The 19,162-nt window shown below is 37.9% G+C and overlaps 1 protein-coding gene across 2 annotated transcripts; it reads left to right on the forward strand.

Moving 5' to 3' along the window:
* Positions 1-4,223: 4,223 nt before the first annotated feature.
* Positions 4,224-11,287, forward strand: LOC144967745 (uncharacterized). 2 transcript variants are annotated; one of them, XR_013644461.1, is made up of 3 exons: positions 4,249-4,442; positions 5,441-8,397; positions 11,017-11,287. XR_013644461.1 is itself a non-coding variant. In XM_078905333.1 (2 exons), the coding sequence occupies exon 2, from the start codon at positions 5,537-5,539 to the stop codon at positions 7,589-7,591; it is 2,055 nt and encodes a 684-aa protein (XP_078761459.1). In that variant the 5' UTR covers positions 4,224-4,442; positions 5,441-5,536; the 3' UTR covers positions 7,592-8,923. The 2 variants fall into 2 exon arrangements, 1 of the variants encoding a protein (XP_078761459.1); XM_078905333.1 differs by lacking the exon at positions 11,017-11,287 and having other exon boundaries at positions 4,224-4,442; positions 5,441-8,923.
* Positions 11,288-19,162: the final 7,875 nt, after the last annotated feature.

Below are 19,162 nucleotides of genomic sequence, written 5' to 3' on the forward strand. Positions count from 1 at the left end.
ATTGTTACACCCAAGTCCCAACAATCTCATGGCATTCAAGGCGTTATTTTATGTCGACGTCTTCTATGTCCTATATTATATTATTATATTATTATTATATTATTATTATTATTATATTATTATTATTATTATTATTATTATATTATTATTATTATTATTATTATTATTATTATTATTATTATTATATTATTTATTATTATTATTTTATTATTATTATTATTATTTTATTATTTTATTATTATTTTATATTATATATTTCTATTATTATATTATTATATTATTATCATTGTATTATATATTATTATTCTATTATTTTAGTTATTATTATTATTATTTTATTATTATATATTGTATTATATTATTATTATTATTATTTATATTAATTTTTATTATATTATATTATTATTATATTATTATATTATATATTATAAGTATTAATATAATAAATAATATAATAATAATAATATTATTGTTTATTATTATTATTATTATTATATTATTATTATTATTATTATTTATTTATTATTATTATTGCAGTTTGGTTTATATATCATATGATGAGCATGAATAATTCTATGGTTTGTACATTGATATCATATCATTAACTTGAAAATAATAAAAATCAGTTGATTCAAAAAACAAAAACGAAAGCGTTTTGCTCTGTTTTAAAAAAAATGTTTTTAAGGTTTTTACGGCGCTAGCAGCACTGTTAGGTCATATCAGCGCCAGTAAAAAGGAAGAAAATGAGATGATCAAAAGTTCAGGAATTACAATTAATTCACTCAAGAAAAAGTAAGACAGAGGGAAATTGGTTCAAATGGGGAATAGATGTAGATTCCAAGAGTACACCATAAGTTTGAGATCACCTAAAAGCCTCATCCAGACACAAGCTCAGGATCCCACTTAGAGGAAAACACTCAAATGCTTACTCAAAACAAATATAACAAAACATAACAGAGAGATGATTTACAATGAAAAAAAATATAATCTACCAAAACTTTAACTATACATTTGTCATTTGACTGTTTCCCTCCCAGCCAAGGATTCCGGAAAGGCAGGGGACAAAATCAAATAATCTCATTCCGAGACAGAAAGCAATTTTGAAAACATATATAGGGGTATATAAGACACATTAAGTGTCTCACTGCCCACTATGGGAGATCAAGGACGTTATATTTTTTTCCTTGTAAATCATCTCTCTGTTATGTATTGCTAGTTATGTATTTTGTTGTGGGTAATAATCTGTAAACATTGAGTGTATTCCTCTTTGTGTGATCCTGTGTTTGAGTTTGTGTCTGGATAAGAATTAGGGGATCTCAAACTAAGTACATTGATGGTGTATTCTTGGAATCTACATCTGTTCCTTACTAAGTACATTGATGGTGTATTCTTGGAATCTACATCTGTTCCTTCTCTCTCTCTCTCTCTCTCTCTCTCTCTCTCTCTCTCTCTCTCTCTCTCTCTCTCTCTCTCTCTCTCTCTCTCTTCCAATTCCCCTATTGTCTTGCTATTTTCTTTTTTTTTTTTGGGTGCGTTGACTGTAAATCTAGACCTTGTTTACTATTCCGTTTTCTTCTTCTTTTTTTATTTTACTGGCCCTGATATGAGCTAATTGTGCTGCAAGTGCCGTTAAACAAACCAAATAATAACTACTACATGGACTTTAACCCACGCACTGTCATCTTAGCGTTGTGGATTTTTCGCATTAATTTAGTGGTGTGATTTGTGATTTTCGTTCACTCGAAGAAATCATCATCAAGCCTTGAGAATTGCTTATGCCTAAGTTGTCCTTTTAATAGTGTTCATTGTGATGACACAACTGGGAACACGTGACAATCATATTCTTCTAATAATTCAACATTAAGGGGGTAATATATATTTTAAAAACAAACAAACAATGATCGTTTATAGATAGAATGCGCTTGGCCAAGGAGTTCACAACATTGCCATCCGGAAGTATAACGGACCAACACACAAACTCTGTGTAACCATGAACTTTGATAGACTGGTTAATACAGTTCAGTGAAAACAACTCACAAACGCGGATGGCAAAAACAATAACAAAGGCCTGAGTGACGTCATCTGCATACTAACTATGGAGGAATGAAAAAAACCCAAAATTCTAACTCCTTCGTGCGAACGTTAGGGGTCGGACGAGAGCCTCCCATAAATCATTCTTGTTTCATTCCCAGAGAATTTTACTTCAAATATCAATTAATTGAAATGACCTTCAACTTGTTTTTAAAAATATAATAAATAAAAACACTGTAAATAAATTGGTAAAAAAACAAAAAACAACACCCCCCCCCAAAAGAAAAACAAACAAAAAAAAAAACACACACACGAAAAAAAAAAAACAAAAAAAAAACAACCATAAAAAAAAACAACACTTAATCCCAAACCTAACACTTTTTATAACTCTCAGGTTGACAAGTTAAGGATCATTTTAAGCGACCTAAGTCCATTTGAAATAAACGTTTTCTGGTCAGAATGATTATTTAAAAAGTGTTTCGTCGAAGTACGACAGTGCTGTCTCATTTCATATGCGTTCTGTCTGCGACATGAAATCTGAAAAGGTGTGTATGAAACAAACAGTGCCAAATAAAGCAGAAAGAAAAAAACAAGTGAAAAAAAAAACTATCCCAAAAAAATCAGCATAGACGAAACCATTTGGTTTTGCCCTGGTCCTTGCTGAGAACCTTTCTGTGAGGGGAATTGCACACATGGGAGATATGAGAGATTTCAATATCTCCTATAAATCTTTCCTCTCAGTTATGTATTAGGCATTTGTATAAAGAACTATATCAGCAACTCCCTATTTTTGTGATACATACTTCCATTGGCTAGGCTTGGCACATGCGGTAGATTACCTACTGCGGGGGTCTACTTAAATAACTATTTCCGTTCTTTTTCTTTTACTCGAGCGTTGTGACTGAAGTGTTGCAGCTTTTATTGACCTGCCCAACTGCCCTTTTGTAGTGTGTACCATCATTTATTTTTTTCAGGGGATGCTGAAAATGAAATGACCTTACAGTATCACAAGCCAACTCACGCATGCTATAATGCGATTGTGTACGCAAAACTCCGTTCCGCGTCTATTGATTCGAATTTTTATCATGTCACAATCTCAATTCAATTACTGATTTTACTCCCCGCCCCCTCCATAAAAAACAAACAAACAAACAAACAAAAAAACAAAACAAAACAAAACAAAACAAAACAAAACAAAACAAACAAACAATCTCCTTCCCCCTAAAAAAAATACATAAAAGAAAACAAAACAAAAACGAAACAACAACAACAACAACAGAAAAAAAGTTTTTTTTTTTTTCGGTACTAGCAAGAAGAGATGTAATACAGTAACGTTGTTATATTAATATTGTGATGGTTGTGAAAATGATAATGAGTCCAAGATGATGATGGCGATTATGATAAAGATGATATTGATGATGTTTGTGATGATGAAGCAAAGGTGATGACAGGATTTAAATTGCGTGCATTTATGTTATAATGTTTATCAGTTTACCGTCCTAGATTAGGCGGCATGTTTTTATCTAAATTTCCATAAACACAGTACATAGTACCAGAACTAAAATAAGTGAATTTCGAAAGGCTTATATCCTGAATTTATTTTATCCCACAAGTCGAATCAAACTTACATGGGTTGGAGACTTGTGCATCCATACTAATGTCTGCTGACGAGTGAGGAAATTTAAATGAATCGAAAATATCCATTTTTAAAGAGGAAGAATGAGACACTGTCACTATGACTATGAACAAGAGAGAGAGAGAGAGAGACAGAGAGAGAGAGAGAGAGAGAGAGAGAGAGAGAGAGAGAGAGAGAGAGAGAGAGAGAGAGAGAGGATTTAATGATAATGACAATGACAATAATTTACTCATTGATTGTTGATTGATGCCAATTGGTGGTTACTATGACAATTAAAAACTGATACTTAAATACTGTTGTGATTTGTGATGTTTGTTGTTGCTGCTCCTGCTGCTGCTGCTGCTGCTGATGATGATGATGATGATGATGATGATGATGATGATGATGATAACACAACGACAACATCATTCTTTCTTTATCTCACCAGAGAGCTATGACGTACTAATCACTGTACCAAATCGAGTATTTGCCGTCGCGACCATCGAGCTTTCACACTCTCTGTACACCTGCACCGCGAAGCAGAGGATTTTTCCGCGAAGCAAAAAAGGGACGATAAAAGCATAGGTACTAGGGGACCGTCTACATCTCTCCCACGGAAGCAAGTTGTTGATTCAAAGCAACAAGCCGATGCCTGTCTTGGCTGCATAGCAGCAAGATTGAAAAAGTATACTCCCAACTCAGTTATATTTTCCCGTAAAGAGTACAACATTCCAAATAAGAGTTCATTTTAAAATTATTGCTTCTGACAGTAGACTAGAAGTTAACCGAAAACAAGGTAAAATAGATCGGTCTTGTGTAGTCTGCTAAATTTTATGCCACACCCACTCTTCTCTACTTCCAACCCCCTATCTAGACTAAGCTCTAGTATCCTAATCCTATAATCTATTTTACTCGCTTGAAATCGAATTTTTTTGTCAAATAATTTTTATCACATTTAAGTGGATCGATGCCAAGCTCTGATTTTTCCAAATGTAGACGTACTAATAAATTGTATGGCTTTGAGATGTGTAGGTAAGGACGTTGAAGTATGAAGGGAGTCAGCTGTCTCATTATGGCAACCTTGCTCCGCAAATTATGCTGGAATTAGAGTATGCCAAGTTGATAAATAGTTGTGTTCTGAATATTTTTTATTCAATATTTGCATCATCTTCATCGCACTGTATCACTTTTCACATATTATTTTAAGTAAAATCCTTTATTTTGATTTAGATAAAAATAATGCATCTCATTGCAGTCCATAACTGCCATCAAGTCTGCTGCACTGCAAGACGCGCAGTCTCATGATGGGCTTGTTAGTTCTTTTCCTTGTCCGTGAATAGGATCCTTGATCTCTTTATGTCTTCATTAAAGTAAGGGATACGTGGAAATTAGCATTATGAGACACGTACCCAATGAAGCAGTAATCATAACATGATTGGGGAAAGAGAATACATGTAGCATTGTTTCAGAAAAAGCTTTAAAATATTAAGCTGGCATTACAAATATACATAAACTAATGGAATGGATGTGAGGTTTATGATAAACATAATTTCAAATTCACTGTAATTTTGTTAGTGGTAATGATGCCCATATGCTAGCTTCTTTTCATGGATTGACACTGGTTACTGTGACAGTTTCCATTTACCCCCCTCCACCCCTTTCTCTCTCTCTCTATCCGTCTCTCTCTCTCTCTCTCTCTCTCTCTCTCTCTCTCTGGCATTGGCCTTTTACTTTTGATACACATATCTCTTTTGGTTCTGTTATTTAATTTTTTAAATCATTATATTTCACCAGATATCTGATAAAGGTACAAGAAACTGTTAACCTCCTTATACAGTTAATCAGTTAAAACACAAGAACTGGTTATAAAAATTATTTAAAGAATCAACAATGGCCAGCAAAGAAAAGAAAGCGATTAAAAGGTTACTATTGGATCAACAGGAATTGGAGAAATTCCCAGTGGCCAATGTGTCTGCTGCTCCGTTGGATGACAACATGTTGGAATGGCACTGCAATATCCGTCATGATGATATCATATTCCACCTCATCCTATTTTTTCCTGACAATTATCCATACGTTTCTCCAAGTGCAGAATTTGTCCCTGTAGGTTTCCAGTACACTGGTGGTGCCACAAAACCCGGAAAGAAAGGAACCAAGATCTGTCTGAATATCTTCTCTGATTTTGCTGACATTCACACAGAGTGGGCCAACCAAAAAGGGCTAGGCTGGTCTCCAGGATACACCGTTCAAACAGTTCTCATGAATGTCATTGCATTCATTGCTGAAAGTCAGCCAACAAAGCAACATTATGCGTACAAACTGAATCTAGATGTTTCTAAAAAATTTAAATGTGCTGACTGCGGACATTGTTATACAAAACCGTATCCACCAATTGAAAGTGAGTGCAAAGAAGTCGAAGATTCAGGAAGTGGAAAAGGTAAAGGCAAGGGGAAAGGAAAGTCATCAAAAACTGTTGCTGCAAAAAGCTCATCATCTGAAGAGCAGGATAAAGCTATTGGCTCTGCTCAAATAATTGACTACATCTCCAAAGAAAGTTTATCCATGAAAAAGCCCAGTACCACAGAAGATTTGTTTGGCTATGGTCTTGTTGTATCAGGTCCACCGCATCGTCCAGCTTTGACCACTCCATGTGAATTTTTAACTGGACGGTCTTACTATGGAATGAAAAAGTCAGTTAACGTTGTACATAGTGTACTTAAAGAAGAACTGAAATTTTTCCTGCCCTTATACATCCACCCTGCACATGGAGAAGAGATTAAAGATGAATTTGAGAAAACTCTGATGCAGATAGCTGAAATCATGCCAAAATGTAACCCAAAGAAAACGCCAATTGCTGAGATGATCATCAAAACCATCCCAAATCTCATGAGTGCAACAGTTGTCGAATTCTCAAAAGGAACTCAACATACAAGTGACAACAGTCTTAATGGCTACTTTATTCTTCACAGGCTTCTACTGTGGGCTCTAGAGACTTATCCTGATCTTCAAGGTGAAGTGGAGTCACGTCTTCAGCGTTTCATTGAAAGTGAAGATAATAGGAAAAAAAATGCTTGCCCTCATATTGGAGAATTGCTCATGCTCTTAGCAGCATCTGAAAAGTATAAATGGGAAGACTTAGCTGATGCGTATCTAAGTGAGTCTTTCAGACGAAATGTTATGTGGTATGTCAAAGATGATTCTCAACTTGGCATGCTTGATACTGCCAAAGACTATCGTATGAAGCACACTTTGGAACGAACAGCTGTCAGCAGAAAATTGCTTGCTTTCCAGGTTTTATTTTTGGATATAGCTTTGCCAAAGGGCATGACCAGAAAGCAAATTATCAAGAGATATGATGACAATTTGGGATTCCCCACGGCACAAATGGTTGTGCAAATGAAGGCAGCATGCTCTCAGATTGATACACAGTTGAAATCGTATAAAACTTGGTTCCAGCTTCTCAAGCTCAGCCCACCATCAGAAGATGAACTTTTTACCCGATTAGTGGAAGCTGTAAGATTTTCGATTCTCACAGATGGATACAATTGGTCTTTTTGGAAAACTGGAGGAGGCTGGGGTGCAGTGCTTCGTAAGTACGAGGATATGAAAAAGAAGCATAAAGAAGAAATGCAGAAGATTAAAGAAGGGAAAGGGAATGCCAAAAACAAAAAAGGTAAGGGAAATGATAAAGAAACCCCAATGGAAGTGGATGAAGCCCCAGAAAGCAGCAAGGGTGGCAAAAAGGGCGCCTCTGCTCGTGGAAGATCTCAGTCTGCTTCAAGAGGCAAGTCTGCAGGTCGAGGGCAGAAGAGGAAAGTGAGTGAAGTGGAATCTGAGGAAGATGAAGCTGAGCAAATTGCAGCAAAAGCTAAAGCTGTGAAAGCAGGCGGAAGTGGCAGAGGGAGAGGAAGGGGAAGAGGTGCATCAAGCAAGAGAGGTAGATAAATCGTTCTTGCTCAGTAATTTAATCTAATTGATATTAAATCCATTGCTTTATCAAACATCTTTTTCCATTTTTAACTGTAGCAATCATTTCAAATGAAGCCATAATGTATTTTTAAAAATTTCTAATCCCATGATTTGTCATGGAGCAATTTTTAAAACAATTGTGTTTAGAGAAACTTATTGTGATTTTTACATTGATTTCTATTTTCAACATTTATCTATATCTTATTCATGTCAACAAAATTTGATGATGATATTTTTGTTGGTTAAAAATAACTGCACATTGATTTCATTAATTTTTTACTCTTCATTTTGGTAAATCTGTGATCGATCAAGCAATCTTTATTTTATTATTCCTTTTGCTTATTTATCATTATATACATAGTTTATTACAACCTTTATTTTTTAAGTTAGTAGTGTGCAATTTCACTTTTTATTCTTGTTGATGTGAAAATTCTTTACATTACCATACTATACACCGTTATTCATGACACTCTTATATTTGCTGTAAAGAAAAAGTATTATTAACAGCATGCAGTTAAAAAATGCTCTCCATTTCTGCCTACCGAAACAATCCACAAAACCATCTGTAACCTTAATATGTATTGTCTATTACAGAGAAGTAATCGAGAACTGATCATCTTTATATAAGACCTCCCATAGTGGGCAGGGAGACACTTACTGAGTCTAATTTCCCTTTGTCTTCTTTTTTCTTGGGTACTTCAATTGTAATTCTAGAACTTTTTTCGATCCCATTATCTTCCTTTTTCCAGGCGCTGAAATGACCTTAATGAGTTGCAAGCGCCGTAAAACCCATAAAAACAAACAAAAAAACATATACCAAATCAATGACAATGAGCCAAATTACGTCAACTTCGTTCAGCCTTTTCATATTGAAATATGTATTGTATACATTCCTCAAAAGTTTGGGTTTTTTAAAAAGTTTTTTTTTTTGGTGTCCAGGTGCTTGATTCTAAATCATAAATTTACCATGATTGCAAGTTCAATTCCTTTTGTAATTAACATATCATTTCAAATAAGTTAATTATTTAATATGACCTTTTCCCACTCTTCGATATTACTTATCTATTGCTTGTGAAAGCTGGATCTGTATTTCGTACATTTTTTATCTCTGAAAACTTGGAAGTGACAACTAAATTATCATATATTGGCAAATTGTCATATTATGATTCCATGTCACATTGTTTCAAAATGTACAGTATGTATTATAGTAGAAAGATTAACTTTATCAGACTAAAAATTTTAGAACACCTTTTTCAAACTAGGTACGTGCTTTTATTATAAAATATATATTGATGCTTAAAAAAAAAAGATTTTATCATGCTTTAAATGGGTATTGCTTATTTTATAACAGTGCAACCTCTGAATTATGACACCCCTGGATAACGACATTGACCTCTGGTCCCAATTTTGTTACTATATGTTACTAGATTTAAATTGTTCTTATGTGGCATTATCATATTGGCACCTGATTTTCTTGCTTTATTTTTAGTTTTGTTAAATGGTGTTTGATGTTTGTTTGTTTGTTTTTAAGGGTTTTACGGCGCTTGCAACGCATTAAGGTTATATCAGCGCCAGTAAAAAGGAAGAGAATGGGATAGTAAAAAGTTCTAGAATTACAATTAAAGCACCCAAGAAAAAGTAAGACAAAGGGGAATGGTACAAATAGGGATCAGATGTAGATTCCAAGAGCACACCACGTTGCACTTAGTTTGAAATCACCTACAAGTCTCATCCAGACACAAGCACAAAATCCAACAAAGAGGAACACACTCAAATGCTTACATTATACATTCAAAATAAAAATAATAATACATAACAGAGAGATGATTTAACAAGGGAAAAAAATCATCTCCCAAAACAATAACTATGCATTTGACTGTTTCCCTCCCAGCTAGGATTCCGGCCAGTGCCAGGACAAAACCAAGTAATCTCATTCTGAGACAAAGACAGAAAGCATGTTGGAAAACAGATATAAGGGGATAGAGGACACAGTATGTACCTCCCTGCCCGCTATGGGAGGTCAGGATCCCCACCCAGAAATGGTGTTTGAGCATTGTTTACGATAAAAATAATGATAATACACATTGGAAGGTTCAAGCGTAACTGGTATACCCGTCGTAAACAGAAGAAATACACAATATAACGTTGCTGGGATGTGTCTTCTCTCACTCTCAGGCACTGGTCTATGTATCGCGCTCTTATGTATTCACGACTCTCACCACACCCCCTTTTCCCGTCATCTTGAAAACTCCGGAATAACGGTACAATGTTCCAGTCCTAGGCAATGTCGTTATCCAGGGGTTGCACTGTATATTTTAACAAAATTGATTGATTCATGTTCTAAAACCTTAGTCGTGCTTTCTTATTATATTTTATTCATGACTGTTGCTTGTGTTTTACCATTGCCATTTTATATCATTAAGTGTCTCAAGTGCGTCAAGCTCTTTTTTGTGTGGTGGGAGTGGTAGTCAATCTGCGTTAACATGATTGGGATTGTAAAATGATAAGACAATATTATTATTATTATTGTTATTATTATTATTATTATTATTATTATTATTATTATTATTATTATTATTATTATTTATTATTATATTATTATTCATTATTATGATGATGTTATTATTATTATTATTTATAATATTAATACTAATCATAATAATTATAAGTAGAAGAAGAAGAAGAATTACTATTATTAATAAAGATAAAATAATGATAATTATAATAAATATATAATAATTCTTATCATTAATAATAATAATTATTATTATTAGAATTACCAGTACTAAAACAATAGATATTGTGTCATAGCCATTGTATTTCAACATTGCTATCGTGGACTCGGAAGCCTCCTTGGCCAATCTACTAAAAAAATCACAATGCGTGCCATTTCATTTCCATCCTATTATGTATGTACCATCATATTTTATGACGAGGCTATGTAATTGTAACAAAAAGACAAATATTTTGTAATTGTTGTTTATTCAACTTTCCTGGTGGATCTGACTCTACTGGCAGGGAGTACATACTGTGTCTTTATCCTTATTTATATGTTTCAAGCTTCTTCTTGTCTGGAATGAGATACTGTTTTGTCTTGCCTGCCGGACCTAGCTGAGGAACAGTAAACAAGATATTTTTCCTGTAAACATCTCCGTCATGTATAATCTATTATTTAATGTATAATGTAACATCTAGTGTATCACTCCTTGAGGTTTGTGTTGTGTCGGATGAGACTTTAGGTGATCTCAACTATACTAGTGTATGCTGGAATTCACTGATCCTATTGTTCCCAGTTCCTCCTTTGTCTTACTTTCTCTTGGTTTTTTTGATTGTAATTCTAGAACTTTTTTCTATCCATTTTCTCCTTTTTACTGCGTTGATATAACTAAATGTTTGCATAGCGCCGTTAAAACCCTTATAAAATATAACAAACATATTAACTTTTCAAGTTCAAAATAGGCTTTATTTTTAATAGTTTAAAGCTCATCGATATCGTCATTGTGTGTGTATAATGCTTTCATAATTAATAAATCAAGTGTGACACTTCATGAAATAGTGATTTCTGTATCCACAAAAGGATCTCAATTGTTACAATTTTTAATAATCTTTTTTATTTTGTTTTTGTTGCTGTTGATCGTATAAACATAATTATTAAAGCACTCATTCACATTCTCCATGTTTCTGTTTTCTTTGGTTGATCATGATACAATAGAGTCCTGATAAAGCCAACACCGTCAAACAACAAAGGTTGGTTGCCTTTATCCATTATCAATGGAACACACTTAAGATAAAGAACAGACAATTTGGGACCGATCAGAGGTGTTGACAGAAGCTGACTTTAAAATTAAAATGTTAGGTAACTTTTTGCGGATTGGACTCTTTATTGTCATTTGTTTATTTTCATAAGGCAAAAGATCTAATTTTGTTTGATCTGCATGAAATTTTCTAATCCTGCCTTTTCTATCTCCCATACTTTTGTCCTTCTCCAAACTGACCTTGACTATGTGGTTTTGCGAAAATCCTGGTTGGAGTCCTTGGCGAGGAAATCGTCAAAGTAATATGGTACTCCCTTTTCTAATGATATGGTAGTTTTATTGTAAATAATTTTACTATCATTATCATTAACGAGTAAGATAATAATGTATATAAGTATGTGTATGCCCTTTGAAGGATATTATCCTGTACCTAGAGTTTGACGGACTCTGTGTATGGATACAAATTTTCCAACCTATCATTCTGGTCCGACGGTGTTGGCTTTATGGATTCCAGTGGAATTTCCACTGTATTCTATCATCTTCCTTTTTACTGGTGCTCAACAAATGACATAATGACAACCATAATGATCCAACTAATCTTTCTGGTCCGAAGGTGTTGGCTTTATATGATTCCAGTGATATTTCTACTGTATTCTATCATCTCTTCCTTTATACTGGCGCTCAACAAATGGCATAATGTGTCACTGTCACAGGCGCCATAACCCACTCCAAAAAAAAACAAAAAAACAACCAAAGCAGTAATATGTTGATAGCATTTTCCTTACTATTATTATTCTATCCTTGGGCCTGTGTGCTTACATTTTGTTTCTGGGTGGGGTTCCTTCCTCCCATAGTGGGCAGGGAGGTACTTGCTGTGTCTTCTATCCCCCTTTCTCTGTTTTCCAATTGCTTTCACTCTTTGTCTTGGAGTGAGATTGCTTGGTTTTGTCCTGACCTTGGCTGGGAGGAAAACAGTCGAATGTATACATATCATATAGTTTTGGGAGATTACGTATATTTTTTTCCTTGTAAATCATCTCTCTTTTCATTTTTAACGTATGATTTGTAAACATTTGAGTGTGTTTCTCTTATTGGGGGCCTGTGCTTGTGTCTGGATGAGACTTTTAGGTGATCTCAAACTAAGTACTTTGATAGTGTGTTCTTGGAATGTACATCTGTTTCATATTAGAACCAATTCCCCTTTGTCTTCCCTTTTCTTGGGTGCTTTAATTGTAGTTCTAGAACTTATAACTATCCCATTTTCTTCCTTTTTACTGGCTTTGATATGACCTTATGTGTTGCGAGCGCCGTAAAACCATTAAAAACAAACAAACAAAACATTACATTTTGTTTGTTTTAGGAGTTCAACGCAGTGAAATGGAAGATGATGATGATATGGTTAAACCTTTTTCAAAAATGTTGATTCGTATAATGCAGTTTAAAGAATCAAAGGGAGGAGGTTATTTAAATACCTAGCGAAAAACATTTTAAAAAACAAACAACCCCCCCCCCCCCCCCCAAAATAGAACAAAATTAAACAAAACAAAAAAAACCCAACAAAGCAACAAATCAATATCAATTTCTGTGGGGACTCTTCACCTCCCATGGTCGGAAGGAGGTGACTTGCTGTGTCTTCTATCCCCCTATGATTTATTTTCTGTCTTTGAGTGTACTTGGTTTTGCCCTGGTCATTGCCAGAATCCTTGGCTAGGAGGGAAACAGTCAAATGTATTCAATAGTGTTAGTTTTAGGAGATATTTTCCTCGTAAATCATCTTTTAGTTATGTGCTATATTATATTTGTTTTGATTATGATTTGTAAGCATTTGAGTGTATTCCTCTTAGTGGGATCCTGTGCTTGCGTGTGGATGAGACTTAGTTTGTGATCTCAAACTATGCACATGATAAATAAACCTTTTCACACTGTATCATATCCCAAAACTAACAATACATTTGACTGTTTCCCTCCCAGCTAGGGCAGTCTATCCGGTCAGGGTCAGGACGGAACTAAGTAATTTAATTCCAAGACAGTCTGTTTTGTTTTTTGTTTTTAAGGGTTTTACAGCGCTTGCAACACATTTAGGTTATATCAGCGCCAGTAAAAAGGAAGAAAATGGGATAGTAAAAAGTTCTAGAATAACAAAGCATCCAAGAAAAAGTAAGACAAAGGGGAACTGGGAACAAATAGGGATCAGATGTAGATTCCAAGAGCATACCATCAATATACTTAGTTTGAGACCACCAATAAGTTTCATCTGGACACAAGCACGGCCCCCACTAAGAGGAATACACTCAAATGCTCACATTATAAATTATAACAAATATAATAATACAAAACAGAGAGATGATTTACAAGGAAAAAAATATCATCTCCCAAAACAATAACTATGCATTTGACTGTTTCCCTCCCAGCCAGAACAAAACCAAGCAATCCCATTCCAAGACAAAGACAGAATGCAAGTTGGAAAACAGATATAGGGGGATAGAAGACACAATAAGTACCTCCCTGCCCACTATGGGAGGTAGGAACCCCACCCAGTAATTTGTCTGCAAAAAAGGGGCAACAGATTTGCGGCTAAAAGAAGCTACCAGTTGCTCTTATCAAATGCATGCAATTCAAAGTTTTAATAAACTAGAATATATATTGTGAAGTTGCAGAAAACCAGGAAAAGAATAACAACTTTTTCTTGTCTTTTTTATTATTATTATCGGAGGACATGACATGGTAAATGAGTGATGATGCTGAATAATTCTAAGTATACATATTTACATATTATACATGTATTACATAGGTACACAATAGAAGGACAATGGAGAAATAAAACACAAAAACAACCCCCCCCCCACATACATAAGCACCAAAAAAAAAAAACAACAAAAAAAGAACAAACTAATAAAAGGACGGGAATAATAAATGTTATTTCCTTATTTACACAGTATTGTTCTGCTGCACACTTTTAAAAACTCCCTTTTTTATGCCACTTTTAAAAATTCACATAGAGACGAAGTCAGATGACCCTAAGCTTTTTAAAAACCATTTTTACATTTTACACTTTTAATAAGTCTAAAGCTTAACATTGTTGATGAGTTGTTTGTTTTTAAGAGTTTTGAGGCGCTTGCAATGCATTAAGGTTATATCAGCGCCAGTAAAAAGGAAGAAAATGGGAAAGTAAAAAGTTCTAGAATGACAATTAAAGTACCTAAGAAAAAGAAAGACAAAGAACTAGTTCAAATAGGGAACAGATGTATATTCCGAGAGCACACCATCATTGTTTGTTTATTTGTCTGTTTTGAAGGGTTTTACGGTGCTTGCAACACATTAAGGTCATATCAGCGCCAGGAAAAAGGAAGAAAATGGGATAGAAAAAAGTTCTAGAATTACAATTAAAGCAGCCAAGAGAGAGTAAGACAACGGGGAACTGGGAACAAATGGGGATCAGATGTAGATTCCAAGGGCACACCACCAATGTAGGTTTAAGATCACCTATAAGTCTCATCTAGACACATGCACAAAATCCAACAAAGAGGAATACACTCAAATGCCTACATTATATTAAAAATAACAAATATAATAATACATACCGTAATAGAGAGATGATTTACAAGGAAAAAAAATATCATCTCCCAAAACAATAACTATGCATTTGACTGTTTCCCTCCCAGCCAGGACTCCGACCAGGGCTAGGAAAAAAAAACAAGTAATCTCATTCCAAGACAAAGACAGAAAGCATGTTGGAAAACAGATATAAAGGGGATAGAAGACACAGTATGTACCCCCCTGCCTGCTATGGGAAGTCAGGATCCCCACCCAGACACCATCATTGTACTTAGTTCGAGAACACCTAAATGTCTCGTCCTGACACAAGCACAGGTCGCCACAGAGACCCCCTCGTGGATCTTTACCTTGCAGTGGTGAGGGGGCTTGAGGCACACGGGAAGGCAAAGGTGTAAATCCCGGTCGACCGTCACGAGACCATCCCGGGTATCGAGCCAACGAGCCACATGAGCTGCTCGCCCCGGTGTGTGACTAAATTTGATCCAAACCCGGTGCCCGAATAGCAGCCCTATCCCGGGCGCCACACTATTATCCTTATGTCGAGTCCCAATCAGTCCCGTAATTGGCGAAGCGGTCTGCCGCCTAGCCAAATAATACCGCGTTCGTGTCGCCAGGGTCGTCGGCACGTCCGAAAAAAAAGCAAACGTCCCATGCATCAATCGATTCGCGGCCTGCCGATCGGAAAATGCGACGGCGGGGATGGCGAAATGACGCACATATTGTCCCTGAACGTCGAGAGCCAGAGTATGGCAAAAAATGAGCTTTTATCAAAGCTATTGGCCGTTCACTGCGTAGATATCCTCCTGTTACAGGAGACCCACCTTTACTCAGGCGCGCAATCTTCCCGATTCCAGATCCCAGGCTATACGGTGGTCCAACGCGAGGACACTTCGAGACTCAAAGGAGGGGTTAGCGTTTAAGCTAAAGAGCCATCGAAGGTAAGGGTCATTGAGAGCGTAACGGACAGCAATGGGGTGAACCGAATTTCCGTGGAAGTAGGTGGACTGTGTTTGCATAATATTTACAAACCACCTAGAGCGACTTGGACTACACCACCGGTTCCGGTGGTCAGCCATCCTTCCATCTGTCTGGGAGACTTTAATAGCCACCATCACGAATGGGGCTACCGAGACTGCAACGAGGCAGGAAGACAACTCCGCTCATGGATGAACTGTAATGATCTACACCTAGTGTACGATCCTACAGCCAAGGGTACCTTCCGGGGTACCCGCCATAAGAAGGAATATACTCCAGACCTCACCCTCGTAACGAAAGGCGCGAACGGTGAACCGCTGCAGGTGAAGCGGACAGTCCTCAGGGACTTTCCGCATAGCCAGCACAGGCCGGTTCTTGTCACAGCTGGGGTGACAATACCGAGGGTGCAGTCTCTCCCACTTTGCAGATGGAATTTCAGGAAGGCTCACTGGGAGGAATTTAGTTCCTATATCGAGCAGGTCTGCCCTGCCATTCCTCCCAAGTCCAAGGATATAACCAGATTCAGTAGGCTACTGGTTAAGAGCGCTCAACGCTCTATTCCACGGGGCAAACGGAAATTCTACACCCCTTGCTGGACAGCAGAGTCGGAAGAGCTGTACCGAGAGTACCAGCAGACCCAGTCCCAGGACGCAGCCGATAGACTACTTCAGTCTCTGGCAGAGGGAAGGAAGCAACGGTGGCAGGAGACCGTGGAAAGTCTCGACTTTACACACTCCAGCCGCCACGCTTGGCGTTTGATAAAGAAATTGGACCCAGATCGGAATTTCGCGAAGGCTGCACCGGAATGCGAGGCAGACACAATTGCCAAGAACATTAAGAACCGTAGTAAGCGGGTCCCTAATCAGGCTTTTGAGCGCGGTGTCCGCAAGGCGTACCGTACGATTTTGGACTCGCTACCTGCGGAGGAGTCGGACTGGACGGCCCCGTTCAGTCCCCGAGAAGTGGGTGCAGCCATTAGCGAAGTGAAGAACGGCAAAGCAGCAGGGATAGATGGTGTATATCCCAATATGGTGACGCATCTGGGCCCCAGGGCACGGGCCTGGCTAGCAGAGGCAATGTCTGACATCCTTGCAAAAGGAAAGCTTCCACAAGTGTGGAAGCACGCGAAGATAGTTGCCATCCTGAAGCCCATATCGCTGCTGAGCTGTCTTTACAAATTGTTGGAGCGTGTTCTATTAAACCGATGGGGGCCGGTCCTAGACGCTGCCCTGCCACCTGAGCAGGCAGGCTTCAAGGAAGGGAGGTGCACCACGGAGCAGGTCATTGCCCTTACAGAGCATATTGAGCACGGGTTCGAGAGAAAACAGCAAACAGGTGCTGTGTTTATAGACCTATCAGCGGCGTACGATACGGTCTGGTGCGATGGGTTAATGCTCAAACTTGCAAAAATCATAAGGTGCAAAAAGACCTTGAAGTTGTTCTCTTCGATCTTAGGGGAAAGGCTGGGAGACGTCACGAGCAAAGTAAGGAAATTGAAGAATGGGGTCCCTCAGGGGTCGGTACTTGCGCCAATGTTGTTTAACGTTTACATTAGCGATATGCTGAACACTTCCTCCCTGAGGCTGGGATACGCAGACGACTGGGCACTCGTTACTCAGAGTAAAGTGTGGACCCGTCTCGAGAGCGTACTCAGCGAGGACGTCACCAGACTCAAATCCTACTTTGACAAGTGGTACCTGAAGATGAACACTTCAAAAACCGTGGCCACTGCATTTCACTTATGCAGTGGTTGGCACACCCGTAAACTGAATGTCCTAGTCGGGGACCAGCCACTCCCATATGAGCCGCGTCCAAAATATTTAGGGGTGACGTTGGATCGCAGCCTTACCTATCGGGTTCATCTCGAAGAAGGGGTTGCCCGGAAGATAGAGAAACGGCAACAGTCTTCTGAGGAAGCTGGCGGGATCGACTTGGGGCGCTAGCCAAGCGCTCCTGAGAACATCCGCCCTGGCACTATGCTATTCCACCGCGGAGTATTGCACTCCAGTGTGGGGTAGAAGCAGAAACGTTGAGAAGGTGGATGTAAAACTTCGCAAGTCGATGCACATAGTGTCGGGAACGCTAGCAACAACCCCTAGAGAATGGGGCCCGATAATGGCAGCGATCCAGCCCCCGATGTCCGGAGGGAGACCATTACGGGAAACTGGCTGAGTAAGATCAAAGAGAGAGGGAATGGGGATATCCCTCTCATGCGCATAATGAACGGTGCCCCGTTTTGAGCCGAAATAAGTCCCGGCAACCCTTGTACGCAGAATCCCTGACTACGGACAGAGCTGCACATACGAGATGGAAGTCGGTTTGGACGAATTCAATCCCTTGTGGGGGCGGGGACCTACACTCCTCTAAGCTTGGTGAGAAGTTGCCAGGCTTTGATACCAGTAAGAGGAGACACTGGGTAGCTGCGAATCGGCTTCGGTCGAGGAGCTGCCTAACAGCCGGTGTGTTACATTAGTGGGGTCTAACTTCCTGTCCAATATGTCCACGCTGTGGGCAAGAACCCGAAACGGCAGAGCATCTAGTCGAAAGGTGTGTTGTGACGATGCTACCAGGCGGGTTCGCGACGGTGCACGAATGCGGACCGGACTTTGCTGATTGGGTCGATCGTCATAACATAATAGTATGAACCATAAGAAGCTGCTGCCACAGAGAGGAACACACTCAAACGACTACAAATAATAAATATATGTGTAAATCAAAATTAATACAGTGCATAACAAAGAGATGATTTACAAGACAAAAAATATTATCTCCCAGAACTCTACCTATACATTTGACTGTTTCCTTCCCAGCCAGGTTATCCAGCTAGGGCCAGAACAAAACCAAGTATTCTCATTCCAAGACAAAAAAAAAGTTGATTTTTTATATAGCGCAATATCTACTCAACATGCTCAAAGAGCTTTACAAAGGGTCCCTGACCAACAGCAACATGTGACATAAAGAACAAGACATGACGCCTGTTGGCGATAATACAATTTTTTTTTCCGACAGAAACAATGCTGTGAACGGCCAGGTATTCATTTTACACCTGAGTATGGTGAGAGAATGTGAGTAAAGGTCTTAGCGGAGTGAAGCTCGAACCCAGGACCTTCTGATATGAAAGCGAGTGTCGTACCACAAGGCCAAATAGCCGCACAAAAGACAGAAAGCATGTTGGAAAACGGATCAGGAGATAGAAGACACAGTAAGAGCCTCCCTGCCCACTATGGGAAGTCCTGAACCCCAACCAATTTGTGGATTTCAA

This window comes from Berghia stephanieae, chromosome 1 (assembly GCF_034508935.2).
Source record: "Berghia stephanieae isolate SIO BIC M18660-M18661 chromosome 1, UCSD_Bste_1.3, whole genome shotgun sequence".
Classification (NCBI taxonomy): domain Eukaryota; kingdom Metazoa; phylum Mollusca; class Gastropoda; order Nudibranchia; family Aeolidiidae; genus Berghia; species Berghia stephanieae.

What these genes read in the sequence shown, in the direction of transcription:
- LOC144967745 (XM_078905333.1), top strand. Translation starts at nt 5,537, where the DNA reads ATGGCCAGCAAAGAAAAGAAAGCGATTAAAAGGTTACTATTGGATCAA.